Source organism: Rhinolophus sinicus, chromosome 3 (assembly GCF_057876585.1).
Source record: "Rhinolophus sinicus isolate RSI-liver-muscle chromosome 3, RSI-T2T, whole genome shotgun sequence".
NCBI lineage: Eukaryota > Metazoa > Chordata > Mammalia > Chiroptera > Rhinolophidae > Rhinolophus > Rhinolophus sinicus.
In genome coordinates this window covers 75,961,578-75,978,452 of record NC_142503.1, presented here as the reverse complement: position 1 = coordinate 75,978,452, position 16,875 = coordinate 75,961,578, and the positions used below count along the sequence as shown (strand labels likewise).

The following is a 16,875-nucleotide window of genomic DNA, read 5'->3' as shown; positions in this document are numbered from 1 at the left end:
TCTGGCTTATCTCACCTAGCATAATGTTCTCCGGGCTCAGCCATGTTGACTTAAATGGGATGGTCTCCTTCTTTATTATGGCTGAATAATATTCTTCTGTGTGTGTGTGTGTGTGTGTGTGTGTGTGTGTGTGTGTGTACACACCACATTTTCTTTATCCACTTTTTCACTGATGGACACTTAGGTTGCTTCCATATCTTGGGGATTGTGAGTAACGCTGCAGTGAAGTGGAGTGCAGATATCTCTTCAGGATCATGATTTTATTTCCTTTAGACAATATACCCAGAAGTGGGATTGCTAGATCATATGGTAGCTCTGTTTTTAATTTTTTGAGGATATTCCATACTGTCTTTCATAGTGGCTGCACCAATTTACAATCCCACCAGCAGTGTACAAGGTTTCCCTTTTCTCCACATCCTCACGGATACTTTTGTCTTTTTTGATAATAACCGTTCTTACAGGTGTGTGTGGTGATATCTCATTGTTGTTTTGATTTGCATTTCGCTGGTGATTTAGTGATGTTGGGCACCTTTTCGTGTATTTGTTGGCCATTTGTTTTTTAGAAAAATGTCTATTTAGGTCTTTGGCCCATTTTTTAAATTGGGTTATTTCTTTGTTGCTATTCAATTGAATGAGTTCCTCACATTATTTTGGCTATTAACTCCTTATCCAATATATGGTTTGCAAATATGTTTGGTGAGTGTAATATTTAATAGTTGTATAATAATAGACATTACTGTGACTCATTTATAATGTAAAATTTAATTAATTTCTATTTCTTATTTTAGCTGGACCTCCATATACTTTGTATTTTGGTATTAAATTCTATGCTGATGATCCATGTAAGCTTAAAGAAGAAATAACCAGGTACGGTATTGACTTGTCTTTTGAACAGTTCATGTATGGCATATACAAAAGGCTTTATTTAAAAACAAATGGAGGTCAAACATTTGGATGTATATCTACCTGCCTTTTGTAATGCATCTCCTGAGAGAGTTAAATTTAAACTAGTATTGCACGAGGCAGATCAATGTCTGATGAGAGATGCGTTTGAACAATGGCATGAACCTGGGTGACACGATGATAGATTTTGCATCTGCTGTGATGAGCTATTTCCGTATCATTATTGTGAAGCATGCATTCAGCCTTTGTAGTCATATAAAAGTAGCCATTTGAACAGCATAAAGAAAGGGTATTTTGATACTGTGTGTATATGTAAATATAAATTTGAAGAGCCAGTCATTTCTCTTTAATTGGTTGTAGCTTAACTATCAGCTGTCTAGGGGTTTCATTTATCGCTGTAGGAAATGAAAAATTGCTTTTAGTATTTTATGATGTATTACTTCACCTTCGTCATCAAATGTTTTATTTCAGTTAAGGCAGAATTTTCGGTTGGTGTTAATTCTGTTGTTAAATAGTCCATGCCAGCATTTGAAAATGGCTTATAAAGGGCAGATAAAAGCGTTACGTTTTCACTTATCCCACTTGTGACCTGACTGTACGTGGTAGCAAAAACAAAAGCATTTTTCCTAACTTAGTTCTAAGTGGTCAACTTTCCTAGTGAACCCCTATCATTGGTTCAAGTAAAACCTAATACATTATTTTTAAAAATGTAAAATCATATTTTTGGTAACTAAGGCAGTCTGTCGTTTGGTCCTATTCCATCATCTCATCTTTTGCCTTAGACTTTGTTTGTCTTGATTCTGAACTGCATGCAGAAGAGTGAGAAGGGGGTAGGCTAATTGGACCCTTTCCATTCCACTCGGAAGTGCTATAATTAGGCCTTATTTTTAGAACTGCTGATGCCTGCATTCATGTTTTCCATCGCCACATTGTTAGGGAACATTTGCAAAGCGAGGCTGCCCATCCGTTCAGGCTTTCCACAGCACACCTCTGTAGGAGAAGGGCCATTGTGTCGTGCAGTTGGTAAAGAGTGGGATTGTATCTATGTTAAAGTTTCATGAGTAGTCTTTGCAGTCAAGAGGGATTTCTGAGTCATGGGCTCATGGGGAAACTGAGTCCACATTACATAAAAGCTCATTTATATCTGTAACTCATTCGGGAATTGCAAGGGAACAACATTTTAGGAAAATACAAGAAGTCCTTCATTTAGAGGTTGTCAGTAACCTCTCTGTGCTTCAGTTTTTTCAGCTGTAAAATTGGAGATGTACATGTCTCGTGAGATTTGTGGAAGCATTCCTTGGAATAATGTATGTGAAGCTCTTATACAGTTGACTCTTGAACAACATGGATTTGAACTGCATGGGCCCACATATACGTGTTTTTTTCAATAAATACTATAAATGTATTTTCTCTTATGATTGTCTTAACAATTTTTTTCTCTAGCTTACTTTATTGTAAAAATATAGTATATAACACATATAACATACAAAATATGTGTTATCAGCAAGACTTCTGGTCAACAGTAAATTTTGAGGGAGTCGAAAGTTATACATGGAGTTTTAACAGTGCAGGGCATTGGAACCCCTAATATCTCACCCACGTTGTTCAAGGGCCAACTGTAGTTGATTGTGTAGTTGGTTGTAGTTGGTTGTGTAGTCGGTTGTGTTTGTCTCATAGTAAGTGCTTGATAAATGTTAGCACTTATTATTTCATTTTGTTCTTGTTCTGGCAGTCAGTGGAGTTGCATTTTAAATGAAGGTTAGGTTCCAAAAGATAAGTGATTTAGAGTTAAGAAGTAAGAAAAGAGCAGTGTTTTATAATGTATTATTTCACATCTGTGCATCAAATATTAATGATGAACCGAAATTTTCCTTCAGAGTCTACTAACAGCTCAGTAACAGAATACATGGATTTGTGTATTATGTACAACCCCACAAAATATTCAGTGCCACCTGTTTTTCTTCAAATATTAGACCAGGTCATGTAGTTAAGAACCAGATGACATAATTGGCTTACAAGTAGTGGCTGTGATGTACAATAATTTATTTGTATTGCCCAAAACATATGGCTGAATTTAGGTAAGTTAAATTTGTACTTCATGTGATACCACTATACACTATTTCCTGAAGATCAAGTCATTGATTTGTATGAATATGTTAACTTAAATGGATAGGTATAATGGACCTTAGAAAGGAAGTCCATTACGTTAGATAATTTTGGCAAAAGCAAAAAACGAAATGAAAAAAAAAAAATTTGCCCAATATATGCTATTAAGGGAAAAGTCTACTGAAGTCAGCATTTTCGAGCTGAGTATCTTGCTCAATTCTTTTGAAAATTTTTTTTGTCCTCTGTATTGGCTCTTAGCTTGTTTATAATTTTTTGATATGAAAAATTACTATGGTAAACATACTTATACCTCTTCTCCCATGTATATAGGTTTTTTGGTAATCATACTATTTCATACATATTGTAGAGCCCTCTTTTCACCATCACACCCATTTGTTTTATTCCTGCACAATATTCCATAATTTATTTAACTGTGGGATGGCTCTCCGGTTTCCTTCTTTTAAATTATAGATAATGCGGCATTGAATCTTCTCATGTATATATATGATCATATTAGGTACAGTATTCTAGAAGGATGCCATATTTAGGGGGGAAAAAAAACACCCAAAACTAGAGGTGAATGGGATACACAGGAAAATAAGGTTCCAGACCATGAGAAATGTAAGTGAAAGAATCATATCAACTTGGAGTATCTGTTATGTACCCTAATATATTTTCTGAAATAAAGTTGGGGGACTCCAAAGTTATATATCCTAACCTCCACCCTTATAGAACACTCCTGATATGTCAGCCCTCTTCTTTGTAAACATTTTAAAGATAAGAAACCTTACTGCCTCATAAAACAGTAGGAAATTCCATAAGAAATAAATTTCTGAACCTCTGTCATCAGTACTAGGTTTTCTCTCTAGGTCGATGCAGAATAAATCTAATCTCTCTTCTTCAGTCCTTTAAATAATTCATGACCTCATGACATTTGTTAATCTTATTTTCAATTCTGATTCAAAATATTATGACAGCCTTCCTTGTATTCCGTGTCATTCATAGCTCTGTATCTTCTGTAGATTTGATCCACGTAACACATATACTGGTTCAGAAGACAGGCTTTAGAGTCAGGCTGAGGTTTGCATCCTTGCCCTGCCACTCACTAGTTGTGTCATCTTGAGAAGAGAACCTGACCTTTTTAAAATCTGTTTTCTCATCTGTAAAGTTGAATTAAAGTGTTTCTTCAAAAAGATGACTGGAGGAATATGGAAGATAGTACATGCAAAATACTTACCATAAGGCAAACATGTAAGTGATTAGTAGATGGTAGGGGTTAGCTAAAATGGAAATGACACTTGTTTCACATTTTCAAATTATTGATTACAAAATTAGGGAGGAAAAGACCAACTTGGCGCCCTGGGATAGGTCTTCCAGTCAATCCTCTAATCAGAACTTCCTGGGTGTAGTTGTTCATTTAACTATGAACCATCCCACTACTGCCCTCTAGCCTGCATTTCTTGAATTTGTTTGAAAAGACAGAATTCACTCACTCACCTACCCTTCGTTGAATAACTACATGGAACACCATGTTTCAGTGGCCTGAGTACCAAAGAGATTCAGCAGTGACCACAGAGAGACGGGGTTTCAGTTCTCCCGAGAGGAGGACAGAGAGAATGTCCATTGCTTTGTTGACAGCCCCATCTGTGATGTCACTGAAATTTCCCTGAACTTTTAAGGTTCTAACAACTATTTCTAAAAAAGAAAATAATGCTAGTTCCAGATGACTTGTTCATAATGAACACTTTTTAGCTTCTAAAACAGGTCTTTGTTACTTAGTTTGTTTTGTAATATTTTATAGTATTTACTGGGGATTGACATTAAGCTCATCCATTATTATTATTTTGGTAATCCATGTTATTCACTTTGTGAAGATTAGCTTTAGCTTCTTTGCTAGTTGAGTGACCTTCAGTTACACATCCACTTCTGAAGTCTGTTTCTTTCTCTAAATGAAGATAATGGTCCTCAATCCTTCAGAGTTGAGGCAAGGGTCACATTCCAGTATGGATGCAAAAGAAATTTGTAAACTTCAAAGGACTGTACAACTGTAAGGTGATACTGTTGCTATTTGGTCTTGTATTTTAATCTTCAGTTTTAAACTTCTGAGGCAAAAGTGTTATTCCAGATCTTCATTGTTCCTGTCTCTTGAGAATTATTGGATGCTTCCTCGATTATTTTTCTTCTTAAGTCATACATGCCATTTCCCCCACCGTGTTCAATATCATGTTATTATTTAAACATTTCCCTCTGTCCCTCACATTTAAGTTAGTCTCCTGTCACATGCTGTGTTACTTCTCTGTGGGATGCTAAAAACAACCCTCCTCCCGTTTAGGTAAGTCCTCTCCTCTTAGATTCTTCAGTGTCACATTCAACTGGCACCGAAAATCAAGCTTCTACTTGTCCCCACATCTTTCAGTTTCCTCACCAGGGTCTCAGGTCACTGGGAGGTACACTTCAGGCTTCTTTGAGGTGAGCATTCCTGGCTGCTTTTGAGCACGGAATCTCAGGAGAACCTTCTGTTTTGGTTCCTGAAAGAACAGGGTCTCTCTCTTCCCCTTCTTTAAGCCAATCTCCGTTGCCCATTCTTCTGGCCTGATACTTGCTAAATTTGTTAATGGTCCACACTACTTAAGCATCCTTGCTGTCAGTTCAGCTCTTTTTATTGAACAGCAGATAAATGGAAAACTGTGAAGCCAATATTTCAAGCCCTTCATTTGTACTGGTTGTAGTGTTGAGATACGTGTGGATGGAAGGGGAGACAGAGCATTTCTCCCCTGCAGGCACACAGTCTAGCTTGGGAGACAGTGCATATACACCAGTATATTAATTTATATAAAAAAAATAACTGATAGATGCTTTATGAAGCCTCTGCTTTGCACCAGAATGTTTTCTGGAAAGCTTTCTTATTTTTTTTTTCTGGTTCTTAATGAAGAGTTTCTTTATGGTATTTTATTTTTTATTAGTTTCCGGTGTACAAAACAACATGGCGATTAGATATTTTTATACCTCACAAAAATATAACCCCATAAAGTCTATTACCCATCTGACACTGTACATAGTTATTATAGTATTATGGACTATATTCCCTATGCTGTATATATCTCCATGACTATTTTTTCAAAATTATAGTTGACACGCAATATTATATTCATTTCAGGTGTACAGCATGGTGGTTAGACAGTTATATCACTTATGAAGTGATCCCCCCGTTAAGTCTAGTACCCATCTGACATTATACATAGTTTTTACAATATCGTTGACTATATTCTTCATACTGTACTTTACATCCCCATGATTATTTTGTAACTACTAATTTGTACTTCTTAATCCCTTCACCTTTCTCACCCTGTCTCCCAACTCCCCTCCCATCTAGTAACCATCAGTTTGTTCTCTGTATCCACCATGTTTCCCGGATATTAAGACCTAACTGGAAAATAAGCCCTAGCATGATTTTTCAGGATGACATCCCCTGGACATAAGCCCTAATGCGTCTTTTGGAGCAAAAATTAATATAAGACCTGGTCTTATTTTCAGGGAAACTGGTATGAGTCTGTTTCTGTTTTGTTTGTTTGTTTATTCTGTTCTTTAGATTCCACCTATAAGTGAGCTCATATGGTATTTGTTGTTCTTAATCTGAGAAAGCTTCTTTATTGAAGTGGATCATTTTTAGTCAGCATTGTTTTCTCCCGCAGGGTACAGTATAACTAGGGTCACCATATAATTTATTGTCTAAACCCTGACATTTTGGAGAATGACGAGGAGAATTACTAATACTTAGGCATGTATCATAGACACAAACTAGAACTGTCCTAGGTTAATAGGAATGCAGATTCACCCTGATTAAAACCAGAGATAAACAAGGAGTCAAGCATCCAATCATAGCCTTAGTCAGAATGACATAGAAGGTGCGACCCGACAAATCTAAATCTGTAATTTAAATACAATATTAAGTTGTACTCTAAGTGCCATAAAATGGACAAAATAAGTTATATATAGTTAATTAAAATAGGACTGAACGTGTTTGTCTAGCATATAAAATATGATTTTACTGTATCATAAATTTGCCTTATATAAAACTAATACAATGCTTGTTGTCATAAAGAGTAATCAAATTCCTAATTAAAAATAGTTTACTTGTCATCTTCTATTTTAGTGGATTTTTTAATGCAGTGACATAAAGACGTGGTATCTTTAAAAGGTACACTGTTAGGGAAGTGTGAACACTTTTGTTTGTTTTTTTCTTTTTCTTCATGAATTTTTCATAGATAGTGGCTGTTCAGTTTTTTTCTATTTTCATCCATCTATATCTGTTGGTTCATACCCATCAAGACAACAACTATTTATTGAGTAGCTACTGTGTGCTGAGCCCTATACAGTGGAGATACAATCACCAGAACATTATGGATCCTTTTTTTTATATATATCTGTTTGTATCTGTTTCAGCTGTCTTTGTTTTTCATCGCCTTCTGTTTCTCTTTCCCTTTCTCTTTGAAGCAAACTCTTGTGGGTTTAGGTCCCTTGGTTTCTGTATTTGGCAAGGGATTTAACTGTTCAGTCAGATGTTATAAAAGTCTTAATAGAGCAAGACAAATATGCATCTGTGACCCATTTCCTAAAAAAAAAGTAGACTTCGGGAAAAGAAATTCCAAGTTAACAATAGGGAGAGTGGAGCTAAATGCACGTTTCCAGCAAGCAGTAGTACTTCTAGCAAAACGTCCATTTAGTTTATAAGCTTTTGCACTTAATTTCTGCCAATATCACTTTACTCTGCTTCAAGAGGAGCACAGGTGATTATAACTAAGTGGATATGAAATCCAAGACTAGCCTTCAGGGAAGCAAAGTTGTTAAGTAGATGGAGATGTGAATACAAGTTAAGGAGTGGTGGTGGTTGGGTAGTCTTTTTTTTTATTTTATTTTTTTTATTTTATTTTATTAAATTTATTGGGGTGACAATTGTTAGTAAAATTACATAGATTTCAGGTGTACAATTCTTATAGCAAGAGATGTGGCTCAAGAGATAAGCAAGAGTCTCCTAAGCCATCTTAGGGATCTTGAACTTTATCCTGAAGACAAAGGAAGTCTTTTAGTGGTTTTTTTTGTTTGTTTGTTTGTTTTAATCAAGGGACTGATGTGTCCTGTTTACTCTTTAAGAATCCTGTTTACCTCTCAGGAAGGTAGTTTGGAAGGGAGATAATTATGAATAATGACAGAGCAGTGAGGTTTTAGAAATCCAGTGGGTAGTGACCTGGACAGGAGATGGAGAGAAGTGTATACATTCTCATAACTAGCAGATTTAGTGATAGAGTGTGGGTGCCAGAGGTTACACATTATTCCTAGTTTTCTCTTAGTTGGGTGTCTGGAAAACTTTGGTGACATTTACGGAAATGGCCGGTGGGGAAACACAGGCTGTTAAGCAGATTTTCACTTAAGCCTGTGGGTGCAATCAAAGTTGATATCAGTCTTCTAGAAATTATCAGAGTAGCATCTGACATTTGGATTCCCTCGTTAGTCTTTGGTTGTGAGCATTTGGAGAAGATAAATTTATCACAGCTGATTTTTGTAATTCATTTCCTTTGCTTTTTCCTGCCCTTCCCAATGACATCAACAGTCACCTTGAAAAGAAAGAGAAATCACAAAGGACACCCTGAAGTGTGTATAAGGGTGGGGGTGGAGGAGGAGGAGAGAGAGAAAGTGAAAGTGAGAAAGTGATGGTGGTGGATCGTGTTGGGTGGCTGGTTCATTGTATTGGTTCATAACCTCTGGCCTCTCTCACCCCACTGGCAGAAAGGATGAATGGGGTGGGGCGGGGGTGGGGGTGGGGTGGGGGGAAGCTAGCTAAAGTTGCATAACACTCTCATTTAGAGAGGTGTAGGGTCAGATTTCCTAGATTCCAGTTCTGGTTCTATGTAACTAGCTGTAGTATTTTGGACAAGTTAACTTCATCTCTTTGTGTCTGTTAGTTTCTTCATCTGCAAAATGGAGGTTATAATAGTACTGGCCTCATTTTAAAGTCTTACATAAGTTATTGTATGTAAAATACTTGGGATGAGTTCCTATATTTGCAATGTTTAGAATGGTGGGTGGCACTATTATTATACCATGTTTCCTTTAGGCACGTGGAATGAGCACAGCTGCAGATAATGGGTGTGGTTTTAACGAGTGGGAGGATTGATGGAATTACACTGTCATGACCTTTTTGTCCTGCATCTGTGATTTTCCACCCTGTAGATAACACATGTCATATAGGTTGGGTCCTTGGAATTTCGTCCTGCCATTAAGCGCTTGTTGTCATAGAAGTGACAGTAATGAGAATGTTGAGAACAGCTTATACGTAACTTCTACATCAGCTTTATGAGGTATAGACACTTCACTGACCCAGTTTTACAGGTAGGAGACTGGCTGTTAGGTTAAGCCACCCACCAAAGCCACAGGCTAGAGAGTGCCAGAGCTGGGATGCAGTACAGCCAGCGTAAGTTGAGAGCCTGAATTATTTAGCCACTACCCTGTATTGCCTCTATAGAGTGTGTTTAAATAGTCCCTGTTTCCTCAACAGCTACCTCACGAAAGAGCAGAAAGTACTTTATTTTCATTCAAGGTGAAAGTTGTTTTCTTGAGTCTCAGGCTCTGAAGCTTCAGGTCTGGGTAGCGTCAGATGTCATTAATCTCTTTTTCCCCCGTTTCTTTTTTAGATATCAGTTTTTCTTGCAGGTGAAGCAAGATGTCCTTCAGGGCCGGCTGCCCTGCCCTGTCAACACTGCTGCTCAGCTGGGAGCATATGCCATCCAGTGTAGGTACCACTTAAGTAAATTTGCTTCAGATGTGGGAGGGAAATATTTGAATTTTTCTTTTTAAGTAGGTATATATGCTAAAATGTTTCTTATCAAATGACCTTTTGCTAAAACAAACAAAAAATTGAATTTAGTCCGAATTCAAGTTTTCGTTAGTGTTCCTCTAGAAGAGGTACAAATGAGGCCAGTTATACACATATGCCTTGTAGTAGGTCACGTGCAGTTTGAGTCACAGGAATAGCATTGATTCTTGATTAAGTGCAGGGTCTGAAAATCCTTTCTGCTCTACATTCCACATGACCATTGATTCCCCCAAGGCTGTTATGTCTCAGAGATCACATTGCTTCCAAGCAGCTGTTGTGAAGATGCTGTGTGGTTAGGTGCCAACGCCAGCTCACTGACTAGCACCCCTCAGTGTTTGGCATCAATATGGCGGCCGTGTGGGGCAGTACCAGGTTGCATTGTCAGTTTGGAGGCTGAGGTGGGGTGCAATGACACAGCATGTCCCCCTTGTCTTTGTGGCACTTGCAGGTCGGAAATAGTCTAGGAAAAATACCCTATGAAAAATGTCCCATCGATAAACTGGGTTGGGCTTGGAAGGTGGACTAATGTAGGGAGGAGAATTTTTATACACATAATGTAGTCAGCTTTTTGGTTTCATTTTGCTTCTTGTGTAAACTGTGATGGGGTTGTGTGCAACATTGTATTCTATTTCCATGACCATTATTTGGGACAAATACATATGCTCTATTTCTCGATGTCATTGTCTGAGAGGCTCTGTTGGGATCATGGTTGTTTATCATGGTTATATATACTCTAAATTCTGCTTACAGTATTTTTTCTCATATAAGCTGATAAGAATAATTGAAATAAAAATGGTGATAATTATAGTCTTTCAGAAAGGAAAAATACAGAACTTATGTTTAATAAGATTTTGTTTATACCATTTATATATGCTCCTCAGAGTTATTTTTTACTAAGATTATTTAATTATGTTATATATGAATATATTAATACGGCATTTGGAGGAAATGTTCCAGCGTGACATTTTCAGTCCTGTATTTTTAGGAATATTTTCCTAGAATGGAAAAAAGATTACATTTTTTTTTTCTTTTTAAGCTGAACTTGGAGATTATGACCCATATAAACATACTACGGGATATGTGTCAGAGTATCGGTTTGTTCCTGATCAGAAAGAAGAACTCGAAGAAGCCATCGAAAGAATTCATAAAACTCTAATGTAAGAATTACATTTTGTTAACTATAATCAACATGCTGTACATTAGATCCCCCAAATATCATCTTATATCTAGAAGTTTATACTCTCTGACCAGTATCTCCTCCATACCTCCCACCCTAGTCACCAGCCCATGATAACCACCATTCCAGTCTCTGTTTCTATGAGGTTGGCTTTTTTAGGTTCCACATACAAGTGATATCATATGGTGTTTGTCTTTCTCTGACTTCTTTCACCAAGCGTAATGCCCTCAAGGTCCACCCATATACTTGAAAGTAGCTAAGAAAGTAGATCTTAAATGTTCTCACCACCAGAAAGAAATGGTAATTATGGGACCTGATGGAGTTGTTAGCTAAACTATGGTGGTGATCGTTTTGCCATTTATAAATGTATTGTATGGTACACCTTAAACTTACACAAGATTTGTATGTCAATTATATCTCAGTAAAGCTAGAAAAACATAATGTTTGATATTACATCAACCACCATTTTTTGCTATTGGCAGGCTTAAGAAAAGTTTCTAGAATGCTAAATTCTTCACCTTTGCCTGGAACATTCTAGCATTCTTTCTCTTTTTAAAGTTTTTACTGCTTATACCATTAAAATGCTCATAGAAACCCCACACGATTTATAAAATATAAAGGAGAGTAAATCCCAATACCTAAAGTCAAGGTATTTTTGGCCTTTCAAATCTCTCTCTATGCATAGTTTCCCATAGAGAAAATCTATTACATATAGATTTATGTATGTATGATTTTACTTACATGGAATCATTCTGTATATACTATATTTTGCTGTCTATTTTTTCAGTTACCAGTACCTTGTGAAATTTATCTTTTTAACTAGAAATATATTTTATAACCACAAAAGCCCTAATGTATTCTGGATTTGCTGTATTGTAAGTTTGTAAATTCTTCACTGTTATAAGCAAAGTCCTATTCAGTCTAATAGCAACGGATCTGGAAATCATGATGACACCATTGTGGAGCCTCGGAGGGTATTATGTTAACACCACATGTACTTCTGAGAATATACCCGCCTCCTAGTAGATTTTCAATTAATGGCCTGCAGCATTGGAGTTATAATTTAATTATAGTTATTTTGGTTAAATCCTCCATACTGATTAACGTTGCTTTATTGTCTCTTATGTAACATTCCCTCTTGAATTTGCTTGTTTCCGATCTATTATAGTGAAGGAAAAAAAAAAAAGTAGAATTAATACGGTCAACAAAAAATGTTTGCCTGAAGGATGTACTTCAGTGAGTAGCAGCAGAAGTCAATTCCTGAATTGCAATCAGAGAAACTAGGCTCTCCATCTTGTATTAGCATTCACCAGAATGCTCTCCAGGCTGATTCTAGAGCCCTTCATTTTAAGGCTTTGCTGAAGTGGATGCTAAGAGAGTGCCTGTTACAACGTTAGGAAGGGCAGTGTGTTTGGCACATTCTGGGAATACTAATTCTAACAGAGGTTTCAAAGTACAGCTATATTTTTGAAATTATCAAAGAGTTTTGGGTACAGGGCCTTGTATATGTTTTATGTGATGGTGTTGACAGTGTGACTGTTATTTCTAAAAGAATAAAGCTTGATCAAGGTTTGGTAGCTTTCTTCTGTCTAACCTGTTATAAACGTTCTTCAGAGATTTCAAAAGTGTGGCTTATTACTGGGTTTTCCTGGGTCCTATGTCTGAAACATAAGAATGCATCAAAGCAGGATTTCTTAACTTAAAAAAATTCATAGCTCCTTGTGTTAACCATTAAAAATCTCTCTCCCTTTCTCTCTTGCACGCGTGCACACCTGTGCACACACACTCATCCGTAGACGTTCCTGGCATCCTCCATCTCACCCTTATTAGGAATGAATGCTGTGTTCTGTATAGTATCACCAATGAAGATTTTGGGTAGATTTCTATACTCTATTAAGAAAATGACTTTGTTTATTACAATTTCTAAATACTAACTAACGTATTTTCAAACTACTGTGCTCAGAAGATGCTGATGAGAACGCCAGTTGGGTGGTGGGGAGCCTATTCCCTTCCTCCTACCCACCGCTGCTCTCACCTTTTTCTCTGTGGGAGAGTCGCTGGTGCATGGAGACATTTTACTCTTTGTCAAGGGTAGGCTTTTTAAATATGAGTGCTTATAATCTCTTTGGGGGTTTCTGAAGCTGAGAACTTCTCACAGATGCTCGGACATTGGGATAGGCTATAATGAGCGATTCAGTAAATGAGATTAACTTAGTACCAGTATCACCTCAGAGTATAAAATTTTGTCATCAAGAAGGTCAGGGGCTTCTTGTCATCCAAAGACTTATGTTTGCATTAGCACAAAGGATTACTTATTATTTCAGTGAGTCTAGTGAAGATGGTTTCCATTCCCTGGAAGTGCAGTCGCTCTCAGTAAAGGAAGGCTCTTTGTGTTTGTGCTGCATGTAGGGGTCAGGCTCCTTCGGAAGCAGAGCTGAATTACTTGAGGACTGCCAAATCTCTGGAGATGTATGGCGTTGACCTCCATCCCGTCTATGTGAGTAACGTTTAATTAACACAGAGTATTTTCAGCTGATGACATTTTTCTTAGTGTCACTGAAATTCCCAAAGGAAAGCTGCTGTCCTGTTATTTAGTGAGCAGATGATACTTTTTTCATCGGTGCTTTTTGAACACAGCGAATCTCTTGCATGGATTAAGCCCTAATGAGTTTTGCATAAAAGTCTGTGATTATATTTCCATGTGTAGAAAACAATTCACTGGGCTTGAAAACACAATCTGGATAACAGCTCCAAAGGGCTTAGCTAAACGTCAGAGTAATTTACAATGGGTCTATAATTGATTGCATGAGGCAGAACACAGGAGGATTTTCCAAAAAATAGGTTTTGTGGCTGAAAAACATTCGTAAAATCATTTGCCAGGTACAGTAGGCTTTAGGCAACAGTACAGGTACAATTATTGGTAGTTCTATGTTGAATCTGAAGGTCTGTCAATATTATGATTCCTGCATATTGTCATTCTTGCTGCTGCATTAATAGAAATATTTTTGCAGATTTCCTTCAGTGGCTGATGGAAATTTGCGGAATATAGTCATTGAGAAATTATACTGAATCTGTGTTGAGTGTTCTGGATCTGGGTCTTAACCTTTGAGCCACTTCTCTAAGGTTACCAATTGATTATTCTATGCCAGTGAGATTCAAATATCATTGCCTTTGATTTTATGAGTTTAGTTAGCAAGAGTCATATTTGATTATTTGAGAGAATGAGCCAGGTACCTTATTCTTTACATGAAACGAAGTGCAGAAGATTATATGTAGACAGAGTGTTTGTCAATTGGATTATAGAACTCAATGTTTAAGGAACGCTGGTAAAACTTACTACAATGCAAAATAACTTACTCATATAATCATTTTGTAATATGTCTTTTGCTCATCAGAGTTTCCTAAAACAAGAAATCTTATTATTTATGAAGAGTTAGATGCATCCCTGTGTATACCATTAATTTGGCAATAAAAGTTACACATTTGGGGGAAACAGTAGTTCCCTGATATATTAGATTTCAATCTCATTAGATTATTAAATGTACTATACTACTGTCCTTCAAGAGCACTTCTAAAACTTTGTGGGATATTTATCTTTTTCCCTTTTAGCCAAGTTAATCTTGTTAGGTTCTCAGTTCTTTTAAAATTACGTGTTTTATGGGAAATGTAAAGAGAGAGTTTTCTGCAAAATGTTTCTGCATTTGTGTAATGTTTATTCTAATTCATAAACACTTTTTTTGTGGACCATGGAAAGTCATGGTAAGTGAACTAGATTCATTTGAATCGTCCATACATTCCTTTAAGATTGAATTTTTAGAACTGAAAGTGGGCAACAGCTGGAATTCTTCCAAAACTTATCAGTTGTCTTATGTTCTTTGGGAATATGACTCTGCAGTCTGTTGCTTGACCTTAGAGTAGAAATAAGACAAACATAAACATGCAGTTCTGTGCATGTCCTTGGTACACACTCTGTAACTTCTTCATTTCAAAATCCCATTTTTCTTAATTGAGATTTATCTTTTTCTTGTTTATCTTATTTAACTTCTTTTGGAAGTGAAGGATCTCCTGTCTTTACCAGAAGAGACTGTATTTTTAAAATTTTGAGCAGTCTTAAAATCACAAATGGAAGTAGGAAGGAGCAGGACAGAGACCTCAGAAAACCCAGTTGTATGCCTGCAGATGCTGCCTGAACTTTCTGAAGATGGTGGTGATGAGCCAGGTCGCATGACTGTCCACAGCAGAGAGGAAGAAGATCAAGATGAACCCTGGGAAGGGACCCTTGGTAGAAGGTCTCAATCCTTGGCTGTACAGGAGAATGACCTGGAGCATTTAGGGGTTTTGATACCTGAGCGTCTTCCATCCAGATTCTGATTTAACTGGTTTAGGTAGCACCCAGGCGTTAGCATTTTAAGTTTCATGGGTGATTCTGGTTAACATGCAGTGAGGGTTGAACGCCACTGTAGGAGGAACATGGGGTGAGTAGACCAGTTGCCTGACTGGTAGTCCAGGGTCTTTCAATAAACAAGTGACAAGCATGACTGTACTAAGAAAATTTTCTTAAGAACTCTGAAAAAAGGTGAGCAGCAAGTTAGCTCCCATCATTGCATAGCTGGCTTTCTAAGCTCATGTCTTTCAAAAACTGGATCCAATATGAATGCAACAAATTATGTTTGTATGGCCAATTAGAGTTTGACCAAGAGCATTTATGTGAATTAATCCATAGTTATAGGCGTATGTTTGCTTTTGCAGGGAGAAAATAAATCTGAGTATTTCTTAGGATTAACTCCAGTTGGTGTTGTTGTCTACAAGAATAAAAAACAAGTGGGGAAGTATTTCTGGTAAGTATAAGTTGAGGGCAGCATAGGTATTCAAGTTATACGCTGTACATATTGGGCTTATGGGACTTGTGTGTCAGTGAAAAGATTAGGAAAAGAAAACAGGTGCATTTCCAGTAGTTGATAAATATGAGTGAAACTGAGTATAAGGGTTTTCCAAGTGCATGTCAGAAAATATTTTCTCTGTAGATTTCAGGCACTATGATTCTGGACTCTTGTCATGGAAGCTGTGTGTAGTAGGATTTCCTACCCGTTCCAGTATGTGCTGGTGGGTTGTGGGCTCAGGGCTACTCTGAGTTCTAACTCTAAATGGGGAAGGATCTGAGAGAGACTGAGAGTCCTGTAGCACTATCCTGTGTCTGGGAAAGAAGCACTGCCAGGGCTGTGGGGGTTCCAAACTTGTCTGCATTTACTGGAGAAGCACAGGAGAAGGAGAACGGAGTTCTGTTTAGGAAGGTGTCCAAAGCAGAGGGGACGCTACAATGACTGCAGCAGTTTGTAAAGGGCTGGGATGAAGCAGTCTTTTTCCGCTGGATACTTCTCTGAATTTCTGAAAGGTTAATTCTTAAAAACAGCACCACCACCACCATCTGCTTTGTTTTTCTTTTCAGGCCTCGGATTACAAAGGTTCACTTCAAGGAGACACAGTTTGAACTCAGAGTACTGGGGAAAGATGTAAGTTGTTGTTTAGCACTCAGTTTAACTGAGAAGGGGCAGTCTTGTCCTTTCACTGATAACTAAAAAGACATTGTGAGGTACAACTTCTATGTTTTCTTCAGTGGCAACCACCCGGAGCTCGATGAATCAACACTCGCACACAACTTCTTCTCAAGGAAGGGACAGGGAAGTGAGTAGAAATGAATGAGTTGATAATGGAGAACTGTCATTTCAGTTTTAGCAAAAGGAAATAAACCTTTGTAGGGCAGAGGAGACAATAGGAGGAGATTGTTGTTATTAGTGTAATGTGCTCATTAGTACTGAAT

General features: G+C 37.3%; 1 protein-coding gene across 2 annotated transcripts in view; it reads left to right on the top strand.

The window, feature by feature from the left end:
* Positions 1-16,875, top strand: part of EPB41L4A (erythrocyte membrane protein band 4.1 like 4A) — a 226,423-nt gene that overhangs the window by 118,935 nt on the left and 90,613 nt on the right. For both annotated transcript variants that reach the window (XM_019727789.3, XM_019727788.3), the window contains exons 4-9: positions 789-867; positions 9,699-9,796; positions 10,917-11,037; positions 13,467-13,554; positions 15,807-15,895; positions 16,504-16,567. In XM_019727789.3, the coding sequence (XP_019583348.2) occupies positions 789-867; positions 9,699-9,796; positions 10,917-11,037; positions 13,467-13,554; positions 15,807-15,895; positions 16,504-16,567 (539 nt within the window). The remainder of the gene's footprint in view (positions 1-788; positions 868-9,698; positions 9,797-10,916; positions 11,038-13,466; positions 13,555-15,806; positions 15,896-16,503; positions 16,568-16,875) is intronic.